Source organism: Aethalodelphis obliquidens, unplaced genomic scaffold, assembly GCF_003676395.1.
Source record: "Aethalodelphis obliquidens isolate GAN/ISIS:26980383/991018 unplaced genomic scaffold, ASM367639v1 scaffold25, whole genome shotgun sequence".
Classification (NCBI taxonomy): domain Eukaryota; kingdom Metazoa; phylum Chordata; class Mammalia; order Artiodactyla; family Delphinidae; genus Aethalodelphis; species Aethalodelphis obliquidens.
Window position 1 is genome coordinate 30831566 of NW_020837969.1, and position 22594 is coordinate 30854159.

The following is a 22594-nucleotide window of genomic DNA, read 5'->3' on the forward strand; positions in this document are numbered from 1 at the left end:
ATGAACATATTCCAGAGTCTCCAAATGTGGACTGTTTCTTTATCAGTCCCTTAGAGATCAGATGAAGTAGAGATGCAGGAAAATCTTCCTTAAAAATGACTCATTAGGAATATGAAGAAGAAAGAACAGTATCATTGTGAATGCACATAAAAGACTGGGTAAGAAAAATGGAGCTAGGGGGTGAAGAGATGTTATGTTTCTAAATTCTTCATGTGCTTGCTTTTTTCTTTCTTTTTTTTTTTTTTCTATTTCAGAGGCACTGACTCTGGGTACCAGAGATTTTCTTTCATGGCTACTGAAACAAGACACTAATATGTTCAAAGAACCCTGGGGGTTTAAAGAAGGCCAGTAACTAATAACTAAATGATGGTTTAGGACGTTAGCCATGATTAAATTCATTATTTTAATTCAAAGATTCAAAAGTTCCCATAAAATAAAAATGTTCTTTCTGGTCACCTATTTTTATGGTTTTTGTTGTTTCAGGCCCTTTCTGATTTCCTTAAGGCAGTAGATGTTCCTAGTAATAAATGTTTGCCAGAATATAAATTTTCAGTTTCTTCGTATGATAAATAGTGAGACTTTTTTAGTTTTATTTTTCATCAGATTACACGTAAAGGAAGTAGAAAATGAAACTATTCTAAAAGTGGAAGTAATTTCTTGCTGCCTGTGAGGTGAGTTGTGGTCATTGGCTATGACAGCATCTCTAATAAATAGATGATCTGAAACTACTCAAGAGACTGAGAAGTACCAGAGGAGCAGGCTGTAAGAATGGCACCTGGCAAGTCATCTCCTGTGGAAACTTCTTGGAAGATCTTTGAAGAATACCACATAGATGAAGATGTGGGCTTTGCTCTGCCCAATCCATTGGTAAGAAAGGGCACTGAGATCTGGGCAAAAATATTTTCTTATCATGATTTACCTGGACAAGTTAACTTCTATAGAACAAATGTGGTTCAGTAATTTCTATTGAACAAGTGGATAAAGCATTACCAAAATTGGAGGCAGGGTTTGAAAAAAGGGGTCTCAACTTTCTTAAAATTTTCTACCTAGAAACTTAGCCTTAGAAGCACTTCTTACTTATCTTACACAGGCACAGAGCGTGATGAATTAAGGAGACTACAGAAGTATTTTGGTTTAAGGCAATTGCATTTCAGAGGGTATTTTGAAAAAAAAAAAAAGTAATAAATGACCCATGAGTCAAAGAACTCCCTTTCTCAGCTGATATACCTTAGATTGTATAAAGTATGTGTTCCTGCTTTGATAATGTTTTTGAGGTGGGCCACCAAGCAACTTTGTGTTGTATTAACATTGCTGGGTGTTTACTGAGCCTAAGATTCAGGCTTAGAGAGAATTAGAGCTACCTTTTTATTTCCACAAGTTTTGCCTACAAAGGGCAAGGCATTAGAGTGAATGTGTGCCTTAAAACTACATTTTCCTAAGTTATCTTCCCAAGATTGTCATGAAAAGCATCTTATCATTAATATTGCAATCATCAAACACTTAACATCGCATTTTTTTAGCAAATTTACAAATGTTAACTTACTCCGTCTTTACAATCATCCTGAAAGGTATGTATGTTATTAATCTTGTTTTCCTGATGAGAAATGTAGAATGCAGAATTTAAGTAATTATCCAAACTCACACAGCTAGTGATAGCAGAGATAGGATGTGAGCCTAATCAGTCTGGTTCCAGAGTCTGTGATCTTTTTTTTCTTTTTTTAACATCTTTATTGGAGTATAATTGCTTTACAATGGTGTGTTAGTTGCTGCTGTATAACAAAGTGAATCAGCTATACATATACATATATCCCCATATCTCCTCCCTCTTGCGTCTCCCTCCCAGCGTCCCTATCCCACCCCTCCAGGTGGTCACAGGTGATCTCCCTGTGCTATGCAGCTGCTTCCCACTAGCTATCTAGTTTACATTTGGTAGTGTATATATATCCACGCCACTCTCTCACTTCGTCCCAGCTTACCCTTCCCCGTGTTCTCAAGCCCATCCTCTATGTCTGCGTCTTTATTCCTGTCCTGCCCCTATGTTCTTCAGAACCTTTTTTTTTTTTTTTAGATTCCATATATGTGTTAGCATACGGTATTTGTTTTTCTCTTTCTGACTTACTTCTCTCTTTACAGCAGAGTCTGTGATCTTAAAACTGTTATCAATTATGCTACACAGCCTCACTCAAGAGGAGAGATCACAAGGCATTTTTTGTTGGGCTTTTTCCCTACTCTTGGGTTTAACAAGGTACATGAGATTCCAGGAGAGGATTTCTAGGAACCAGTTACATGTTGTGACAATGCTGTATACCAGGATGTCTCTATTTGTTTGTGGCTCAAATGGATGAGTGCACACTCTAAAGGGAACCTTTAAAGGCAGCGTATATATAATTTACTCAGAGATTCCAATCTAACCGTACTTAGAAATCACATCCTGTAACTACCTTGGGTAATTCAGGCAAATCTCAAACAATTTTTTTTCCCCAGTCTAGTCTTCCTCTTCGCATAATTAAGTTAATTGAAGAAAATGAAGTATGTTTTAATTTTTTTACTAAAAGCACTGGTTTACTTTATATTTGCAAATCCATAATATTCAGACTTACTTCCCCTTCATACAAGCACACAAGTGCCATAGTGCCAGGATTGGATGTTTCAAGGATGTATTTATCAATGGTACTAAAAAAAAACTTTTTCAGAAACTGCAAATCCTCATATCAAATTTATTCTTTTTTTTTCCTAAAAAGTTGGTTCTTTTGGAAAATAAAAAAAATCACAGTAATTATGTAGACCTCTAAAACAGATTCCAAGGGTTAAAGCAAAACCCGAAAACTAAAGCAAAACAAAACTCTTCCTGAGCTACTTAAAAAATAATGTTGCTACTTGAGATGCTTAGGAAGTTAGATTCAATATCCTAAAACAGGATGGAAAAAAAAAAAAGAGGTTACTTTTATTTCCTCACTGAAGATCTTTCCTGGAAATTATGTGTTCAAAAATGTCTATTTCATCTCTTATAATCTATCAGCTTCCTATTCTAAAGGAAAATAATATGTCTTCTGATTCCATGTAGATGCAAAATACATTCTCTAATCTAGCAGGAGTTGAATGGCCCTCTGTGTCACTCTTTATTAATTTATATTCTATCATTTAGGCATCCTCTGAACCAGAAGGATATTACTGATTGAATTTTACATGTGTTGAAAGTTCTGTCCAATAAGACACTAATCTTGACACATAATAAAGTATCTCTGTTATTTTGGGGAAATAGCAATAATCAAAAAGTCAGGCATGCTACACAGTGAAATACACAGCAAAGAAAATGTATCTGTATTACTAAAAACACCAGAGCACAGTATTTGTGTGGTTAGGGAGAAAAACTCAGAGCAAACAAGAAAGGTGACTATCTAGTGAATATACTGCCTGGATCTTTCATTCCTAAAAATCTGCCCTGACAGATTAAGTCTGGCCAATTATCTGCAGCCCCTGAACATGTTTGAAGTTTATGTTACATTTGTCTTTGTGTTTTATAGCTTCTTTATAGTATTAACTTGGTTTTGAAGCTTAAAGCCTCACTCACCTTGGTTTCACCTTGATGTGTCCTCCATCCCCATAGTATTGGTGCTGCTAAGAGCATGTCTGGAAGCAGCTTAATGAAGAAGGCCTAGGGGAGTTGTTCAGGGATGTGAATCTCATTCCAGGGTGTGGCCTAGGCCTTTGGTTTTTATGTTTTCCCTTGAGATGTGATTATAAATATAAGATCCAGGGAGACACGTGTTAAAAAACAAAACCCAACTGAGTAAATTTTAAAGATGTCATTGGCTTCCTTCGGGGAATCATGAATCAGGCAGCATCCCAACTAGCAGAAAGAAAGGAGGTCTCAGGAGCTGCACAAAAATGAAAGATTTCTCTAGGCAGAAGAGAGCAGGAACACGGAAGTTACACCAGCAAAAAGTGGATTGGGGTGTCAAGGTCATGTTCCTTTAGGGAATGGCAGCAGTCTGTGAGCAGATGACCGCACTACTTGTTGGCCAGGTAATCCTGAATTGACTGGGTTAAGATTCCATTTTGGGAGAGGCAGAAACTGTCATAAGTATTGTGTTGATTTGGTGACATGGGACTTAAGTTACTCCATTTGGGGCCTGTTGTCTTGTTTTTAACACTCTTTTATTTGGATTTCACTTTTACTTGCTGGGCAAAAAATTAGCCTGTAGTACCAGAGGAAGCAATCAACATGTATATATACAGCACCTCGTACATGTCCAGTACTGTGCTAAGAAAAATAGGATAAAAAGCATGATAAAATCCTTGCCATCAGGTAGTGAGATGTAAAAAGGGCAAGATTTTTTAAAAGCTGGAAACCCTCATGTTTGAATCACAATGAACTGTATGTACAAAACAAGTTACAAAAACTGCCCAACACTTGCTTTTCTTATTTATGACATGGAGATAACAATCAACTTTTGGGGCCATTATTATAACTAAATGAGAAATTACTGAGTAAAACTGCCTAGTCTCCTACTGACATTTAATAAATCTCATTTCTCTTCCATTAAAAAACCTTAAAATCTAGCTGAGAAGAGAAAAAAATAATAGCAGATAGCAATAAATTACTTAATGTGAAAAGGTAGAATCCACAGGATTCCTCACTGGAGGTATAAGAATAGAATGGAATAGTCAGGAAGATTTCAGTGAAACTTTTGAAGTGACCTCTGAAAAAGAAGTAGATGAGAGGAAGAAGAAGGGCACAGAGAAGGTCCTGAGCCCTGAGTGTGCAGATGACAATGCATGGGCTGGTGTCACTCGACAGGTAAGAGAGTGTCAGCATTGCACAGCACTGCGAAAGAGGCAAGACGGACCATCCGCGGAGGCAAAACTATTTTATGATACCTTCCACTAGTAACTCAAAGTCCTGTTTCTTCTTTTCAAGGAGGAGCTACCTCACCCTTATGATGCCTGGGTTTCCATTGCTAAAAATCTGCCTGAACTGATTAAGAATGGCCAACTACGTGCAGAAGTTGAGAAGGTTTGAAAAAATATGACGTTTTCTGTTTTAGCGTCTTCAAAGTGTTAACTTGGCTTTGCAGCTATCACAACATGCATTTTGAGTTGGGTCAACCTCTCTGTTTATTCTCAGTTAACAACCTTCAGCATTGACGGCCTCCAAGGACACAAGTTGCAGCGCCTTGCACATCTGGTTCTGGGGTATATCACCATGGCATACGTGTGGGGTGAAGGTGATGGAGACGTCCGGAAGGTTTGGAGATTTTCTCATATTTCTTATGCTAACATGACAGATTTATATCCCGTTTACAGTTAATGTAAAACATTCTAAAAGTATTGTAACTGCATTTTGTGAAGCTTGGGAAACAGAATGAGTACCTTGCACAGAGGAGTTGCCTAACGAATATTTATGAGATGGATGGATGCATGAGCGAATGGCTGCAAATGGTTCACTGGCCATTAGAAAATCAAGATACAGCTTTTATTTCCTTTCGCCCTCTACTGTTTTGTTCTCTCCATGCCCAGATTATGTCTGCATCGTCACAAATCTAAAACGTAAGGGTTTAACAAGCACTGGGATTAAGTTACGAAATAAGGAAGAGAAAATGACCTTTGTTTGGTTCCACAGTGCCCTTAGGTATAACAGTTAATGTTTTGACACCCAGAAAGCAGAAGAAAGGGTGAGACATTTCAAATGTGAACGCTAACTATCGTGTTTTAATTAGGTCTTGCCGAGCAATATTGCTGTTCCTTACTGCAAGGTATCTGAGAAGCTAGGACTGCCCCCTATTCTGGTCTATGCAGATTGTGTCTTGGCAAACTGGAAGAAAAAGGATCCCAGTGGGTACGTAAACAGCGATTATAACAGGAATGAAAGGAGTGCACACCATTTGAATCAAGGGGAGCTAGTCATTGGTTTAATCTTTGGCAGCGGGGCTTTCTTTTCTGCTGTTGGGGTGTAAAATGCATATGCATGTGAGAGAGAGGTGTCTAGTTAGCATACAGTGAAGTGCACACATCTTAAGTGTTCCGTTTGATTAATTTGACTGGCTGGATAGATGGCAATGTCTGGGCTTTCAAAGCAGCCTGCTTGAAACTAGGCACTTCCTAAGCACTGAGTGATGGAACCTGCTGCAGTGAAGGGTCAGAGGCTCTCAGTGTGTATCTACAGAGGAGTATTCTAGATGTGGGAATACCACAAAATGAAATTATTTGATCTAGAAAGCTTTCTTATGAGTAACAACTAGTTTTGACTCTCCACGTGTGCTCCTTGCATATTTAATTTTTTATTTCACTTATAAAAGTCCTAAGTTAGGCGTTTGTGATGCCTACTTGATAAATATCAGAAAACATATTTTTTCTAGTTTTTATCTATTGTTTTTACCTTTGCTAGATCAGTAGTATTAAATGGAATAACAATAATTCAAAAGCATTTAATGTTTACACTGGTTTCCTTTCTCTCTTCCAATTGATCCGCTGCTTCATGGCTGTTTTCCTAAGGCCCATGACTTATGAGTGAGTATTCGATCTTTTTTATTCTAAGAATTATTTGTTATTCAAAGTAAACATAGGTGTATCAATACCCTCCAAATGTGTTCTTTTGAAACACCAATTGATTTTAGGCAAAAAGTAAATCAAATGATTGTTGAAAGAGCAAGTAGTTCTGGTTCTTAATAATATCTATGACTGTGATGAGACTGTATCTGTTTGATATTATAGCTATTAATATATATACTTGCATATGCAGATGATACCTCACTTAAGGATGGTTTGACTTAAGATTTTTTTGACTTTAATATGGGGCAAAAGCAGTACACATTCACTAGAAACCGTACTTTTTTGATCTTTTCCTGAGATAGATACGCAGTACATAGTCTCTTGTGATGCTGGGCAATGGTCACGGCTCCCCAGCAGCCCCGCAATCAAAGGATAAGCAACTGATACAATTACAACCATTCTGCACCCAGACAACCATTCTGTTTTTCGTTTTCATTATTCAGTAAATTAAGTGAGATATTCCACACTTTATTATAAAATAGGCTTTGTGTTAGATGACTTTGCCCAACTGTAGGCTAATGTAAGTGTGCTGAGCACATTTAAGGTGGGCTAGGCTAAGCTATGATGTTTGGTAGGTTAGGTGTACTAAATGAATTTTCAACTGAAAAGATTTTCACCTTAAGATGGGTTTATTGAGATGTAACACCATCATAAGTTGAGGAAGATCTGTCAGTAAATTTAATTAATATGCATATATACAAAATGCACATACACCTACGCATCTATGACTCAATGACTTCAGAGGCCAGAAATATAAATCTATTCCTTTTGACCCAATTCTTACTATTTTTGGCCTGTGTACTAAATAGAGGCTAAGAGCTAAGGAAACAAAAGTCATTATCATTGGAATAAGCCTGCCCTGATGAACCTGGGCTAATGTGGAGGAAAGAAGATATATGAAAATTATGTAAATTACTATATGATTAAGAGAAGGATTAAGAAAGTAAAGTGCTAAGAGTTCTAACCAAACAAAAGGCATGAGGGAAGAATCCTTACAACAAGTTATTGAAGCTGAGTCCTGAAGAGTGACTAGGCATCAGTTAGAAGAAGGAAAGCCTGAGCATGTTCACAGTGGAGAAAACAGCAAGAGTGAGGGCTTTGAAGTAACAAAAATCTTGGTGCATTTCAGAACCGAAGGAAGGCTAGTGTCACTGATAAATAATGAATGACGAAAGTAACAGTACAGGAAACGGATGAAAAAATAAACTTAAAAATATTATGTAGGACTTTTGGCTCTGATATGGGGTTTAAACAGTATCTTAAATGGGAAGTTACGGAAGGTTTTCAAATGGGAGAATGATATCACCAGTCCCATTTGACAGATGAGAACGCTGAGGCTGAAACTGATGAAATAATCTTATTCAAGGTCACACAGCAAGTGGTCTGGGTTGAGACCATAAATTTAACTGCCATGAAACTCAGATATATACAGATACTGAGACCACGTTTGCATCAATGCAAAACTTCAGTGAAAAAGAAAATAGGGGGTAATCAGTTATTTGAATTTCCCAGTCAATTCCTTTGTTAGGCAGATAAATCACTGAGAAATTGAATCAGGCTCACAGATAAAAATATGGATATGAATACACTTATTTAAGCCAAAATTCTACTTTTAAAAACCATACCTCACAGATATCTCTATAAACATTGAGCTTATATATATATATATATATATATATATATATATATGTGTGTGTGTGTGTGTGTGTGTATATACAGTAATACATGTGTATGTGAAAAATTGATGGGATAATAGAGAAAGAACTAGTCTTAAAGTTTTTAGTTTCAAGTTCTAGAAAGGAATTTCAAGTCTCAGCTTAATCTACTGTTAATTATATGACCTTAGACAATAGACCTAACACTACTACTCCTAACTACATAATGGATATAGTAAAACCTGCCATACTTATCTCACAAGATTATTTTGAAAATGTAGGATAAATAAAAAGACTTGAAAACTAATAAATATTCAACAAATATATCAATATTTTTGTTAAATTCTTTTGTTTTTAGTGTTTTTGTTTTATATTTTTCTAAATTCTTGACTTCCTGGATTACTTTTCTTAGGAACATGGACATCCTATTCTCGTTTCCTGGCGGGGACTGTGGTAAAGGGTTCTTCCTGGTCTCTCTGGTGGTGGAAACAGCAGCTGCTTCTGCAATCAAAGTATGTCCGTCTATCCTGGAAAATGTATATCTTGATTCACATAAGCAGAGCAATCCCTTAGTAGCTGAACTATATTGTGCATGAAATAACTTTATCCTGACTGAATAGAGCATTTGGTGACTGAATTGGAGACAAGGGATCATCTGGAAGAAATAAATATTTTATTTGGTTTTGTGTATTACCTAAAAGATAAAATGTAGAAGCCATATATTTAGAATAAAATTTGAAACCCCAGTAAGAGAGAAGTATTCTCAATGAAACTTGGCATTGGAACTCTATCACACAGTGACATAAATCTAATGGTTTCATCCCTCAGAAATAGAAATATATAGAATTATATAAACTTATCTCTAAGTGATAAGTGAATAAGGACAAATCCAAGCTTAATTAAATATATGGAAATTAGTCAAACAATCAGACGGTACTCAGCCCAAGAAAGAAATGGAAATATGAAATTTAATTGGGGGATTAAGATTTAGGAGAATTCTATTCTATGCCAATATTTAGTGTTAGGAAATCTTAAGTGTTTGTTTTCTTTTTCTTTTTTTTTAAAGGTGATCCCCATTATATTTAATGCAATACAACGTGAAGACCCAGACACTTTGCGAAAGGCATTGCTTGATATAGCTTCTTGTCTGCACAAAGCCCTTGAAATATTTCACCAAATTCATGGCAAGTATTGTATGCCTTACAACATGCCAGGCCACAGTCAAATGTTTCTAGTTATCTAAGATGTAGAGAAAACAGAAGCAAAACCAACTCTCACATAGTGGGTGTGTTTGCGCTTTATTTTATCTCACTAAATCATTATACTTTCCATATGGCAGGTTTTATTATGTCCATTTTACATATAAGGGACTCTAAATTTGGAGGGATAAGATAAATGACTCAAGATTACATAAGTAGTAAATAGTGAAGCCAGAATTCCAAGCTAGGGCTATTTACCTCTGAGGAACATCCTTGTCTCTCACTAAAAACTGTGGAGAAACTTACCAAAAGTACAGGATGTTTTAAGTTCCGAAAAACTTAGCTTTTGCTTGATAGGAACCATCTGCGAATTCTGCTTTTTCACAAGCTAACTAAAAAAGGAAAAAAAAAAGAAAAATAGAAAAGCCATTGAGCTCAAAAGTTATTGCAAATTAACAGCTAAAACCCAGCAATAAACAAAAGAGTATAGAAACAAGGATTTGCGAAAGGAAATGTGTCCTACTGGGATGCTCCTAACAAACAGGTGACTGTGTATCACTGGGCTTTGGCAAGAAGATAGACCTTCAAACTAAAGACATTAGCAACCTTTGGGGAGGGACACCCGTTGTCCACAGGGCTCCTGGAGGTTTTGTTTTCAGTTTTCTTTTTGTTTAGGCTTGTTGCTTTCTTTATGTAAATAATTTATCTGTTGTATCAGGTAAATTTATCTGTTGTATTTTATCTGTTGTATCAGTAAACACATGGAGTAGCCTTAAGTAAATATTGACAGCTTAATAGGTCTCCTGAGGATGAGTGGTGGCGGGCCCAGGCTCTTTGTTACAAGCTGTGTGTTAGCCCCAAGGTAGACCCCGTTCAGTGGACACAGGTGATGAGAACGGGCAAGTGAGGGAGAGCTTGTCCTCAGGGAATGTCTCTGCACAGGCCGACCTAACGCCTTTCTCATATCCTATGCTGAAATCCATGATCACTTGTTTATAACACCTTGATTTTTCCCAATCTATCTGATGCTACTTAATTAAACATATCTCATCTTTTTTTCAGAATATGTGGACCCAAATCTATTTTTCAATGTTCTTCGCATATACTTGTCTGGGTACGTAGCCTTATGCTTGAATCTGTTTTCTCTTAGACAATGAACGTAAAGAAGACGACGTTTCCACTGATGGTCCCTACTATCAATCCAGTTTAAGAATCCATTTATATCCTAAAATATACATTGTAAGAAACAACAGACTGTTCTCTGGGTTATTACTTGGCCAGGCATACGCTGGAGTATGGACAGGAAAGCTAGTCATTTTAAAGAGAGTGGAATAATCTTTGGTAGTGCAAACGTAAGGTTTCATGCATAGAATACTTATGTCAGATTTGCTCAGAACCGTATTATTTATTATTCTCATGCATGAACATGAGTAGAAGGGAGAATGTGGAAGAAGTATAATGAAATCTATCTCATTTCACCTTCCATTCATCCTCTATTGCAAGATTTGACATATGAAAATTTGGCAATTCATAAAATAACAATTATTCTTTTCTTCCTGGTTTAGGTGGAAAGGCAACCCTTTGCTGTCAGAGGGTCTGCTGTATGAAGGTGTCTGGGACACCCCAAAGAAGTTTGCCGGAGGCAGTGCAGCCCAAAGCAGCATCTTCCAGTGCTTCGATATTCTGCTGGGCATTCAGCATACTGTTGGTGGAGGTGAGTGGCAAATGACAAATAATCACCATCTCTTATGCTAATAGAATAGTATCTAAAAAGTACTTTCCCATCAGCACCTTATCTGAGCTTATCTGATGCTTTTAGGAGAATAGTAGGGACTTTATTGCAATCATCCCATTTCACAGATGAAGAAGCAGAAACTTAAAGAGGATAATAGCCAGGCTCCCTGTTAACGAGCTAGAAAGCAGTGAAGCCGGAACTTAGACCAAGTTCAACACTGTCTTGATCTTGACCTTTGAACATGTCTATGAGGTCTGATTGACTGTGGTGAAACCAATATCACATGTTCTGAAAATGTAAGACCAGATTCAGAAAAAGAAAGTCTCCTGCAAATGAGATAAGACCATGAGTTGAAACTGGGGAGTGGAGGGGCTTGGCACTGTCTAGTTCCACCGTCCTACTGCCTTGGGGGTCCCGGGGCAATGCCTGCACCAAAGTTTAAAGATGAGCCACACTCATTATATTCCTTCTAGAGGATTAAGGGGGCAGAGGAAGAAGCTCCAGGAAGAACTTCTTTCTACTTTTCTTTGTCTTCCTAAACTTCTATTGAATAGTCAAAGGGGAAAGCTTTGGGCTGCATGATAATACGCTTTTTCCTGAGCTCATTCACTTATTTAAAAATGATCCCTTGGGCTTCCCTGGTGGCGCAGTGGTTAAGAGTCCGCCTGCCGATGCAGGGGACACAGGTTCGTGCCCCGGTCCGGGAAGATCCCACATGCCGCGGAGCGGCTGGGTCCGTGAGCCATGGCCGCTGAACCTGTGCGTCCGGAGCCTGTGCTCCGCAACAGGAGAGGGCGCAACAGTGAGAGGCCCGCGTACTGAAAAAAAAAAAGATCCCTTATATTCTCTTGGATTCAGCAACATGATCTGTCAGGTATAGTACATATACTCTGTCCTTCTTAGAAGGATCAAATCCAGTAGGAAAGTGAGAAAGGAAGCAAAACAAAAATATTAAGAGTTTAGTTCATGTGGTTTTCAGAATTAAGTATATTTTACAATAATTACCTTTACTAGTAGCGAGACTAGTAGGATGCTAACAAGATGGTTGTAAATTCGTGGCCGCCCGCTCCGACCTCACTCTGCCCTTCTTCCCTGGATCGGAGAATGCTTTGGCCTCCTTACTAATCCATTTTTGTCTTTAGTTCCTTCAGACTCTGCTGCTAAATTCCTCCAGGAAATGAGAACATATATGCCATCAGCTCACCAGAACTTTCTTCGCTCGTTAGAGTCAGGCCCCTCGGTCCGTAAGTTTGTCCTTTCAAAAGGTGATGCTACCCTGCAGGAAATTTATAATGAATGTGTGCAAGCCATGGTCTCTCTGAGAAACTACCACTTGCAAGTAGTAGCTAAGTACATTGTGATTCCTGCAAGCCAGTCATCCAAGAGAAAACCAACCTCGGAAGAGCCTTCAGAACCAAAAAATAAAGGAACTGGAGGCACCGATTTCATGGGGTTTCTAAAGACTGTAAGAAATACAACTGTGAATTCCCTGTTGAAGGAAGATTAATCCAAGAAAGGGCTTATATTGCTACCACACGTGGTAATGTCACTTCCCATTATATCAGAAATAGCATTAACATTCATAACTTGAGGAGAGGAAAATAAAACTAATGTCCATAAAAAAAAAACCCTCCACGTGGGTGTTTATAGCAGCTTGATTCATAATTGCCAAAACTTGGAAGCATGAAATAAACCAAGGTACCCATCCTTACAGTAGAATATTATTCAGGGCTAAAAAGAAATGAGTGATCAAGCCAGGAAAAGACCTGCAGAAACATGACACGCATGTTATTAAGTGAAAGGTGTCACTCTGAAAAGGCTACAGACTGTGTGATTCCAACTATGTGACATTCTGGAAAAAGGTAAAACCATGGAGGCAGTAAAAGGATCAGTGATTGCCAGGGGTTAGGGCAGAGGGAGTGATGAACAGGAGAAGCACAGAGGACATTTAGGGCAGTGAAACTATTCTGTATGATAGTATAATGGTGGACACATGCCATACATTTCCCCAAACCCACAGAATGTACACCACCAGCAGTGAACCTTAATGTAAATTGTGAACTTTGGATGCTCATAATGTGTCAATGTAGGTTTATCAGTTGTAACAAGGGTACCATTCTGGTGTGCAGAGCTGTGCATGTGTTGGGTAGAAGATACATGGGGACTCTGTATTTTCTGTTCAATTTTGCTATGGGCTAAAACTGATCTAAAAAAATAAAGTCTGTTAAAAAGAAAACTGCTCTGTGGCCTTCAATAATTCACTTACCTCTCTCGTCTGTTTTCACACATCTAAAAATAATCAGAGATAAATAGATTAAGATGCTTTCCAGCTATGATTCAATCCTGTATGTGACCTGCAAATTCATCCACCAAAAAAATCAATTGATAGGCTACGTTAATCTATGGAAATTTTAAACAACACGCGTTCAAAAGTAGAATAGCTCTTCTATTTCTTCCAGATCATAAAGACAATGATTTTGATGTAACAATTATTTTATATATCTATAATTTTTAAAAGTTTACAATGCATTTTCCCTCAATGGCATTTTTTTCCCTGTCTATAACACTGTCGGTAAGTCAGAACAGGAATTATGTTTCTTATTTTTTGCTGGTGGTTTTCTAACGTGGTGGAGGCGTGGTGAATGAGTAAAGGGCAACACCAGGAAAACTTGTCCTTTGAAGAGAGTGTCGTTTGAAGAGTACACACAACAGGCTGCCTAATTCTCCACGGATAGTCAAAGCCTCATGGACCCTGGGAAGATCTCCAATGATCATGCCAAAACAACCACTACCCACCCATATCTATTAGAGACACACTAATTTAGGCCATTACCCAAACCACCTGAACGTAGGGAATTCTCTCTCAACTCTGTCTCTGTTCCCACAGATTTTTTATTCTCTTTTAGTACATGTCGCTTTTCTCTTATGTAGTGATCATGGCTGTGTGTGTGTGTCTTATTTCACCTGCTAATTTGTCAGTTCCCTGTAGAAAAGATCCATGGCTTTCTCATTTTTACATTACAGCACTTAGCAGTGTACTTAAAACATCATCCGTTAAGAGAAGAAATACATTTAACCCTTGAACAACTTGGGGGTTAGAGACACCAACCTTCCCCACAGTGAAAAATCCGCATATAACTTCTGTTCAGGCCTCTGTACATGTAGTTCCTCAGTATCTGAAATTCGCATCCTGGGATTCAACCCTGACCCTAACCCTAATCCTGACCCTAACTGCGGAACACTGTAGCACTGCAGTATTCAATATGGAAAAGAATCCACGTGTAAGTGGACCCATGCAGTCCAAACCCATGTTGTTCAAGGATCATTTGTAGATGAATACTGCATTGACTCAAGTATTGTTTCATTAACCGGGTTAGACCTAACCCTGTAAGCACCAGAATCTCTGCTCTAATGACTCATTTGTTCAATAACCATTTAATAAGCAAACCTAGGATGCTACCTCCTGAGCTAGATAGTAGGAAAGATTAAGGGCGCCAACCCTACCTTCAAGGAGCCCACTAGTGGAGAAATGGACAAATGGATTGTTTCAGCACAATGAAATAAGGGCTATATAAACATAAGCAGACAGTTTAGCAGTATAGAGTCCCCAACCCAGACTAGAGGGCAGCAGAGGGGGTGGGGCTTTCCATGGACAAAGCAGGGAAGGGGAGGGTACTGAAAAAAGTACGTGGTAAGAATAGATTTTCCTCGTTGAGGCAATACATGAGATGAGTTTTAAAGGGTGATTACTGTACAATATGCAAACCAAAGGCTAGAAAATTCCAGGAAGAGGAAGAAGGGTGTTCAAAGGCTAGCAGCTCAACAACGTCTATTGAGGAAGACACAGAGCTCAATACGGCTGAAGCATTAAAGAATAAAAAGGGCCATGCGAAAAAGGAGTTTCAATTTATCCTGAAAACAGAGGGAATGTTTTTAAGCAGAGAAATGACTTTATTATATTCGTCTATTTGAATCATATTTAAATGAAGCATTGCCCATTGTAAAGAAATATGCATTTAAATGACTGGTAGTATTGGGGGAAAAATAGTAGGGGTGGGATAAAATGGGGAGTGATAATGAAGGCAGGGGGATGAGTTTGGAGGTTGTAAAAGGAATCCAAGCCTGCAACGATGGGAAAGTATCATGGCCTTAGATTTGAGGCAAAGAGATCAGTTAAGGATTGGAATATATACTCTTCCAACAGTAAATGGTGAGGAATTGAAAACAATGGCAGTGGCATTGGAGATCATGGAAACATAAGAACTATCATGGCAGTAAGAGTGGCAGGACTGGTGTTCTGTTGGATGTGATAAGGGATGACTTTTAGGTCTCTAACGATCAGCTACGTCAACAGAGTTACTAGGACCAGCCCATGCTGTCAGGTAGGGTCTTGCATGCAGGAGGGCCCACACTTGGCTTCATACTCTACTGTCACTGTCTTGAAATTCTGAATAAGTTTGAACAAGGGTCCTTACATTTTTATTCTTCTCTGCGCCCCACAAATTATATTGCCAGTTCCGAAAGATACCATTCACCAAGACACGGCATCGATGGGGGAGATGAGCTTGGTTCTTATTATCAGAGAATAAGTAATAAGTAAGCCTTGGATTTGTTGCTTGGCAGTGGGCTCTCTGTTCAAGAGCTTGAACTAGTTGCTGGAGGTTTTGTAAGCATTTGCCCTGGTCTTAATGGAAGGTGTCTAGTCTATGACTGATGTGTTAAGGTATTTCTTATGAAGCGTCTACAGAGCAGTTGAGTAAAGATGTCTAGTAGATGGTAGGAGAGACCCAACTACAAACAAAATGTTGGGAGTCCTTAGCCTAGAGATGATGGCTAAAGTCTTTGAACAGAGGCAATCACCCAGCGAGAGGGAAGTCAGGACCTGAACTAGGGAGGGCACCAATGGTAAACTGTAACCAGAACAATGAGAGAGAAAAACCAGAGAAGGGAAGCCATGCCTCTAGTGGTTAAAAGTGATGACTTTCAAGTCAAATGGCTCCAGCCCTGACTCTACCACTTACAAAAAGTATGACCTTGGGCTCTTACTTAACTTTCCCAAGCTGCGGTTTCCTCAGTTGAATGATGGGGATAATAATAGCACCTAACTCACAGGGCTGTTGTGAACATTAAGTAAGGTGCTCCATGGGAGATGCTTACCATAGGACTTGGCACAGAGGAAAAAAATCAGTGAGTGTTAAGTATCAGTTCTATCTTATTAGTTTTAAGTATAGTGCAACCAGAAGGAATACGTGTCATAGGAAATGTCAAAAAGAGAAGAGAGTTTAAAAAAAAAAAGCAAAATGCCAGATGCTTGAACAATTAGAAAGGACTAGAAATTCCCATTGAATTTATGAACAAAGGTGTAATTAATGAGCTGTACCAGATTAACCTCAGTGTACCAGTGCTGTCTGGGCTGATTGCTTTTGACAATTCAGATTTGGGACTTTATCAATTTGAAACTAAAACTGAGTATATCTGAAATCACACACAGAAAATTTTCCATTGTGAATGTTTTTCTTTCTTTTTTGAACATTTCTTGGTACATTTCCAAAAGGCCTTAATGCCCTGTTTAAGAGATGGGGAACCTTCGTTGTGTACTGAAACTACAATAATTCATGGGAAAGCTGATTATAGAACCCAGGACTCTGAAATGACCAACCTTACTATTAGGAGAGGGAGTTCTTGGGCACAATTATGTTTAACCAACTTCCTCTTGGTAAATAAGAAAGATGCCAAGCAAAGCTTCATGAGGCCACTGTGTTCCCTACTTCAGAATATGTCTCTGGGACTAGGGTTACAATGGTGTAACAGAGAACAGCACAAACTTCTGCCTGGCATCAAGACACCAAATCTAAAAATGAGATGTTGAGAGACATCATTCATTTAACCAACATTTATTGAACTTCAGACACTGAACTTGCTGATAAAGGAAAATACAAAGTTGTGTTAAATATGGGTTCGTCAAGGAACTTACAACCTAATAGAAAAGATTAGAGGGGCTTCCCTGGTGGCGCAGTGGTTAAGAATCTGCCTGCCAATGCAGGGGACATGAGTTTGAGCCCTGGTCCGGGGAGATCCCACATCCTACGGAGCAACTAAGCCCATGCACCACAACTACTGAGCCCGCGTGCCACAACTACTGAAGCCTATGCTCCTAGAGCCTGTGTTCCGCAGCAAGAGAAGCCACCGCAATGAGAAGCCCGCACACCGCAACGAAGAGCAGGCCCTGCTCCGCCACAACTAGAGAAAAGCCCGCGCGCAACAAAGACCCAACACAGTCAAAAATCAATCAATAAGTTTATATAAAAAAAGAAAAGATTAGATAAATACAATGTTTGAGTGTTAGTAACAGTCAACTAGGTAGAACTTGAAACACGATGTAAAACAGGTTCAGGTGATAGAAGAATTTTGCACAGCTAGAGGGTGTTTAGAGGTCAGGAGATGGACATCCTTGAATGTCAGGGCAAGGAAATTTGAACTTTATTTAATTTACAGGGAGGAGTTCTTAATGATTTTGTGGCAGAATCTGAGATGTTCACTGACCCACAAGTTCCATGGACCTAGACCTTGGAAGTAAGAAAAGTCAAGGCTGAATATGCAGGCTTGGATACCTGAGCATAGAATTGATGGTTAAGATCAGGTGGAAATACATAAGAATACTGAGGTGGGGAAATGGTTATAATAATGCTGCAAATATCTATACATTTAGGTCTGAAGTAGGGAAAGGAGTCAGCTACTGAAACAGAAAAGATATACTCAGAATGATAGGGAAGGATATCAGAAAAAATAAGATATTAAAAATGTACTTCCAGAATGAGGGGAAAAGAACATGAGAAAAACAGTATTTACTGTTACCCATTTGATAAGTGCTTTACTTAATGTTCCTCATTTATTCACTGGGATAAACATTACTATTTCCTGTAGATGTGGAAACAGAAGCTTAGAATTTTAAGCCACTTGTTTAAAAAGCCACATAGCTAATAGGAGACGGAGTAGAAATTCACACTCGGGTAGGCCAAGCTGAGTGGGCTGAGTGGAAAGTTCTGGGCTGAGAAGTCCAAATTCTAGTCCAATTCTGATGGTAATACCCAGGGTGACATTTGGTAAGTCATTTCACTCCAATAAACCTCAGGTTTTTCATATTTGCTGAGAGCATTGGACTAGGTCGCTTATTCCGTCATGCTCTTTTTAGTTTTGGTATTTTGATGCCGCTGTCTTATAATGTTACAGTAAATCCTTACGAGCTGCATAGGGAATGGATGAAAAATAACAGGACTAGCATAAACAAAGATACCTGTGCCTTCTTTTCACCTGAGACTGAAGGAAAAAACAAGATGATTCAACAAATTAAGTTTGACAAACTGCCTTTAGGAGGCATAAGAAACGAATCTTCAAAACTGGTTGGGTACTGGGCTAAGAGGAAGTGGTTAATTGAGGATGGCTCTTAGGATCTAATGAACCATAAATCAATTAGGTTACTTTTGACATCCTACCTTCAAGTTGAACGCTCCATGGGAACAGTTACAGGAGTTATCAGAGTACTTCCTGCTTTAGCTTTTATACTTATCTTAGAGAAAGGGAGGGAGGAGAAGATGTGTATAGACAAATCAGCTTCCAAATAAATTTGATGACAACCTGACGACCTAAGTTCAGGGTCCAACTGGGCAAAAGGTAGAGTCTTCGGAATTTTCACGGTGCGGATTTATGGCCTGGAACTTATCAATGAGCTCCATACTGATGTGAATTCAAACCACGATGGCGGATTCCAGCTCTGCCCTTTCTTAGCTGTCAGAACTCAAACTGATCACTTCACCTTCATACTCTCAGTTTGCTTAAGTACAAAAGAGGAATCGGAGGACTTCCGGGAAGATGGCGGAAGAGTAAGACGCGAAGATCACCTTCCTCCCCACAGATACACCAGAAATACATCTACGCGTGGAACAACTCCTACGGAGCACCTACTGAACGCTGGCAGAAGACCTCAGACCTCCCAAAAGGCAAGGAACCCCCCACGTACCTGGTTAGGGCAAAAGAAAAAACTAAACAGAGACAAAAGGATAGGGACGGGTCCTGCACCAGCGGGAGAGAGCTGTGAAGGAGGAAAAGTGTCCACACACTAGGAAGCCCCTTCGCGGGTAGAGACTTCGGGAGGCGGAGTGGGGGAGCTTGGGAGCCGCGGAGGAGAGCACAGCAACAGGGGTGCGGAGGGCAAAGCGGACAGATTCCAGCGCAGAGGATCGGGCCGACCGGAACTCACCAGCCGAGGGGCTTGTCTGCTCGCCCGCCGGGGCGGGCGGGACTGGGAGCTGGGGCTCCGGCTTTTGTCGGAGCGCCGGGAGAGGACTGAGGTTGGCGGCGTGAACACAGCCTGCAGGGCGTTGGTGCGCCGCGGCTGGCCGGGAGAGAGTCCGGGGAGGGGTCTGGACCTGCCGAAGAGGCAAGAGACTTTTACGTCCCTCTTTGTTTCCTGGTGCACGAGGAGAGGGGATTAAGAACGCTGCTTGAGAGAGCTCCAGGGACGGGCGCGAGCCGCGGCTAAAAGTGCGGAGCCCAGAGACAGACATGAGACGCTAAGGCCGCTGCTGCCGCCGCCAGGAGGCCTGTGTGCGAACACAGGTCACTAGCCACACGCCCTTCCGGGGAGCCTGTGCAGCCCGCCATTGCCAGGGTCCCGGGATCCAGGGACAACTCCCCCGGGAGAACGCACGGCGCGCCTCAGGCTGCAACGTCACGCCGGCCTCTGCCGCTGCAGGCCTGCCCCACACTCCGTGACCCTCCCTACCCCCCGGCCTGAGTGAGCCAGAGCCTCCGAATCAGCGGCTCCTTTAACCCCGTCCTGTCTGAGCAAAGAACAGACGCCCTCCGGCGACCTACACGCACAGGCGGGGCCAAATCCAAAGCTGAGCCCCTGGGAGCTGTGAGAACAAAGAAGAGAAAGGGAAATCTCTCCCAGCAGCCTCAGAAGCAGCGGATTAAAGCTCCACAATCAACTTGATATACCCTGCATCTGTGGAATACCTGAATAGTCAACGAATCATCCCAAATTAAGGAGCCCTGTGGATGAAAGGCTCTTGGTGCTGCAGCCAGGAGTCAGTGCTGGGCCTCTGAGGTGGGAGAGCCAACTTCAGGACACTCGTCCACAAGAGGCCTCCCAGCTGCACATAATATCAAACAGCAAAAATCTCCGAGAGATCTCCATCTCAACGCCAGCACCCAGCTTCACTCAACGACCAGCAAGCTACAGTGCTGGACATCCTATGCCAAACAACTAGCAAGACAGGAACACAACCCCACCCATTAGCAGAGAGGCTGCCCAAAATCATAATAAGTCTACAGACACCCCAAAACACACCACCAGACGTGGACCTGCCCACCAGAAAGACAAGATCCAGCCTCATCCACCAGAACACAGGCACTAGTACCCTCCACCAGGAAGCCGACACAACCCACTGAACCAACCTTAGCCACTGGGGACAGACACAAAAAACAACAGGAACTACGAACCTCCAGCCTGCAAAAAAGGAGACCACAAACACAGTAAGATAAGCAAAATGAAAAGACAGAAAAACACACAGCAGATGAAGGAGCAAGATAAAAACCCACCAGACCTAACAAATGAAGAGGAAATAGGCAGTCTATCAGAAAAAGAATTCAGAATAATGATAGTAAGGTTGATCCGAAATCTTGGAGATAGAATGGACAATAGAATGGACAAAATGCAAGAATCAGTTAACAAGGACCTAGAAGAACTAAAGATGAAACAAGCAACAATGAACAACACAATAAATGAAATTAAAAGTACTCTAGATGGGATCAATAGCAGAATAACTGAGGCAGAAGAACGGATAAGTGACCTGGAAGATAAAATAGTGGAAATAACTACTGCAGAGCAGAATAAAGAAAAAAGAATGAAAAGAACTGAGGACAGTCTCAGAGACCTCTGGGACAACATTAAACGCACCAACATTCGAATTATAGGGGTTCCAGAAGAAGAAGAGAAAAAGAAAGGGACTGAGAAAATATTTGAAGAGATTATAGTTGAAAACTTCCCTAATATGGGAAAGGAAATAGTTAATCAAGTCCAGGAAGCACAGAGAGTCCCATACAGGATAAATCCAAGGAGAAATACGCCAAGACACATATTAATCAAACTGTCAAAAATTAAATACAAAGAAAGCATATTAAAAGCAGCAAGGGAAAAACAACAAATAACACACAAGGGAATCCCCATAAGGTTAACAGCTGATCTTTCAGCAGAAACTCTGCAAGCCAGAAGGGAGTGGCAGGACATATTGAAAGTGTTGAAGGAGAAAAACCTGCAACCAAGATTACTCTACCCAGCAAGGATCTCATTCAGATTTGATGGAGAAATTAAAACCTTTACAGACAAGCAAAAGCTGAGAGAGTTCAGCACCACCAAACCAGCTCTACAACAACTGCTAAAGGAACTTCTCTAGGCAAGAAACACAAAAGGAGGAAAAGACCTACAATAACAAACCCGAAACAATTAAGAAAATGGGAATGGGAACACACATATCGATAATTACCTTAAATGTAAATGGACTAAATGCTCCCACCAAAAGACACAGATTGGCTGAATGGATACAAAAACAAGACCCATATATTTGCTGTCTACAAGAGACCCACTTCAGACCTAGAGACACATACAGACTGAAAGTAAGGGGATGGAAAAAGGTATTTCATGCAAATGGAAACCAAAAGAAAGCTGGAGTAGCAATTCTCATATAAGTTATATATATATATATATATATATATATATATATATATATATATGTAGTTTGCTTGAGTGCAGTGTTTTTTGTTTTCTGTACTGAATTCATTAGCATGGGTCGGTATAAAATTTAGCATAGGTCAATATGTAATTTGTAAACTAATAAGGTCTTAAAAGTGAGGAATTAAGTCTTTTAAATTTAATTATTTATTGTAAAGAGCAGAATAGCATACATAAACAGGTGCCTAAGGAAAACTTGTATTCTAATATGGAACTCTCATGAACACCTTTTTTTTTTTTTTTCTTTTAACGGTATGATAGTAGGCCATTTGATTATTTTTATGGCTTTAACTTTACAACAATGAAATATTCGTAAATTTTAAAAAGTATTTTTCTTTATTTGATGCGGGTGGGATACTGGAGAAATGAAAGGTCAAACACCTATTGAGGAATCCATACTTGTCTATATATTGTGTACTTTTATTTCAAGAACTGATTTAAAATTCCTAAAAGGATGCTATAATAAGTTATTATGCCATTTTACAGACTGAATTAAGTGAATTTCAGGGAGGTATGAAACTTGCCTAAGGCTATCCAGCTACCAAGCGGTAGAAGTGAGAATTAAATCCAGGTATACCTATCAAAAAAAAAAAAAAACAAAAACAAAAACAAAACAAAAAAAACATTATGCTATATATATGGAATCTAAAAAAAAAAAAAA

The 22594-nt window shown here is 39.7% G+C and overlaps 1 protein-coding gene across 1 annotated transcript; it reads left to right on the forward strand.

The window, feature by feature from the left end:
• The first annotated feature begins 716 nt into the window (after positions 1–716).
• IDO1 (indoleamine 2,3-dioxygenase 1) lies at positions 717–13377 on the forward strand. The gene is made up of 10 exons (XM_027122892.1): positions 717–867; positions 4922–5017; positions 5129–5248; positions 5721–5839; positions 6496–6510; positions 8620–8719; positions 9274–9391; positions 10469–10520; positions 10972–11120; positions 12284–13377. Exons 1-10 carry the CDS (start codon positions 769–771, stop codon positions 12646–12648), a joined length of 1233 nt encoding a protein of 410 aa, XP_026978693.1. The 5' UTR covers positions 717–768; the 3' UTR covers positions 12649–13377.
• The last annotated feature ends 9217 nt before the right edge of the window (positions 13378–22594 follow it).

Excerpts from the sequence above, each read along its gene's own strand:
- IDO1 (XM_027122892.1), top strand. The coding sequence starts at position 769 with ATGGCACCTGGCAAGTCATCTCCTGTGGAAACTTCTTGGAAGATCTTT. Across the intron at positions 868-4,921 it reads TTGCTCTGCCCAATCCATTG|GAGGAGCTACCTCACCCTTA; the intron begins GTAAGAAAGGGC and ends CTTCTTTTCAAG. Across the intron at positions 5,249-5,720 it reads GTGATGGAGACGTCCGGAAG|GTCTTGCCGAGCAATATTGC; the intron begins GTTTGGAGATTT and ends TGTTTTAATTAG.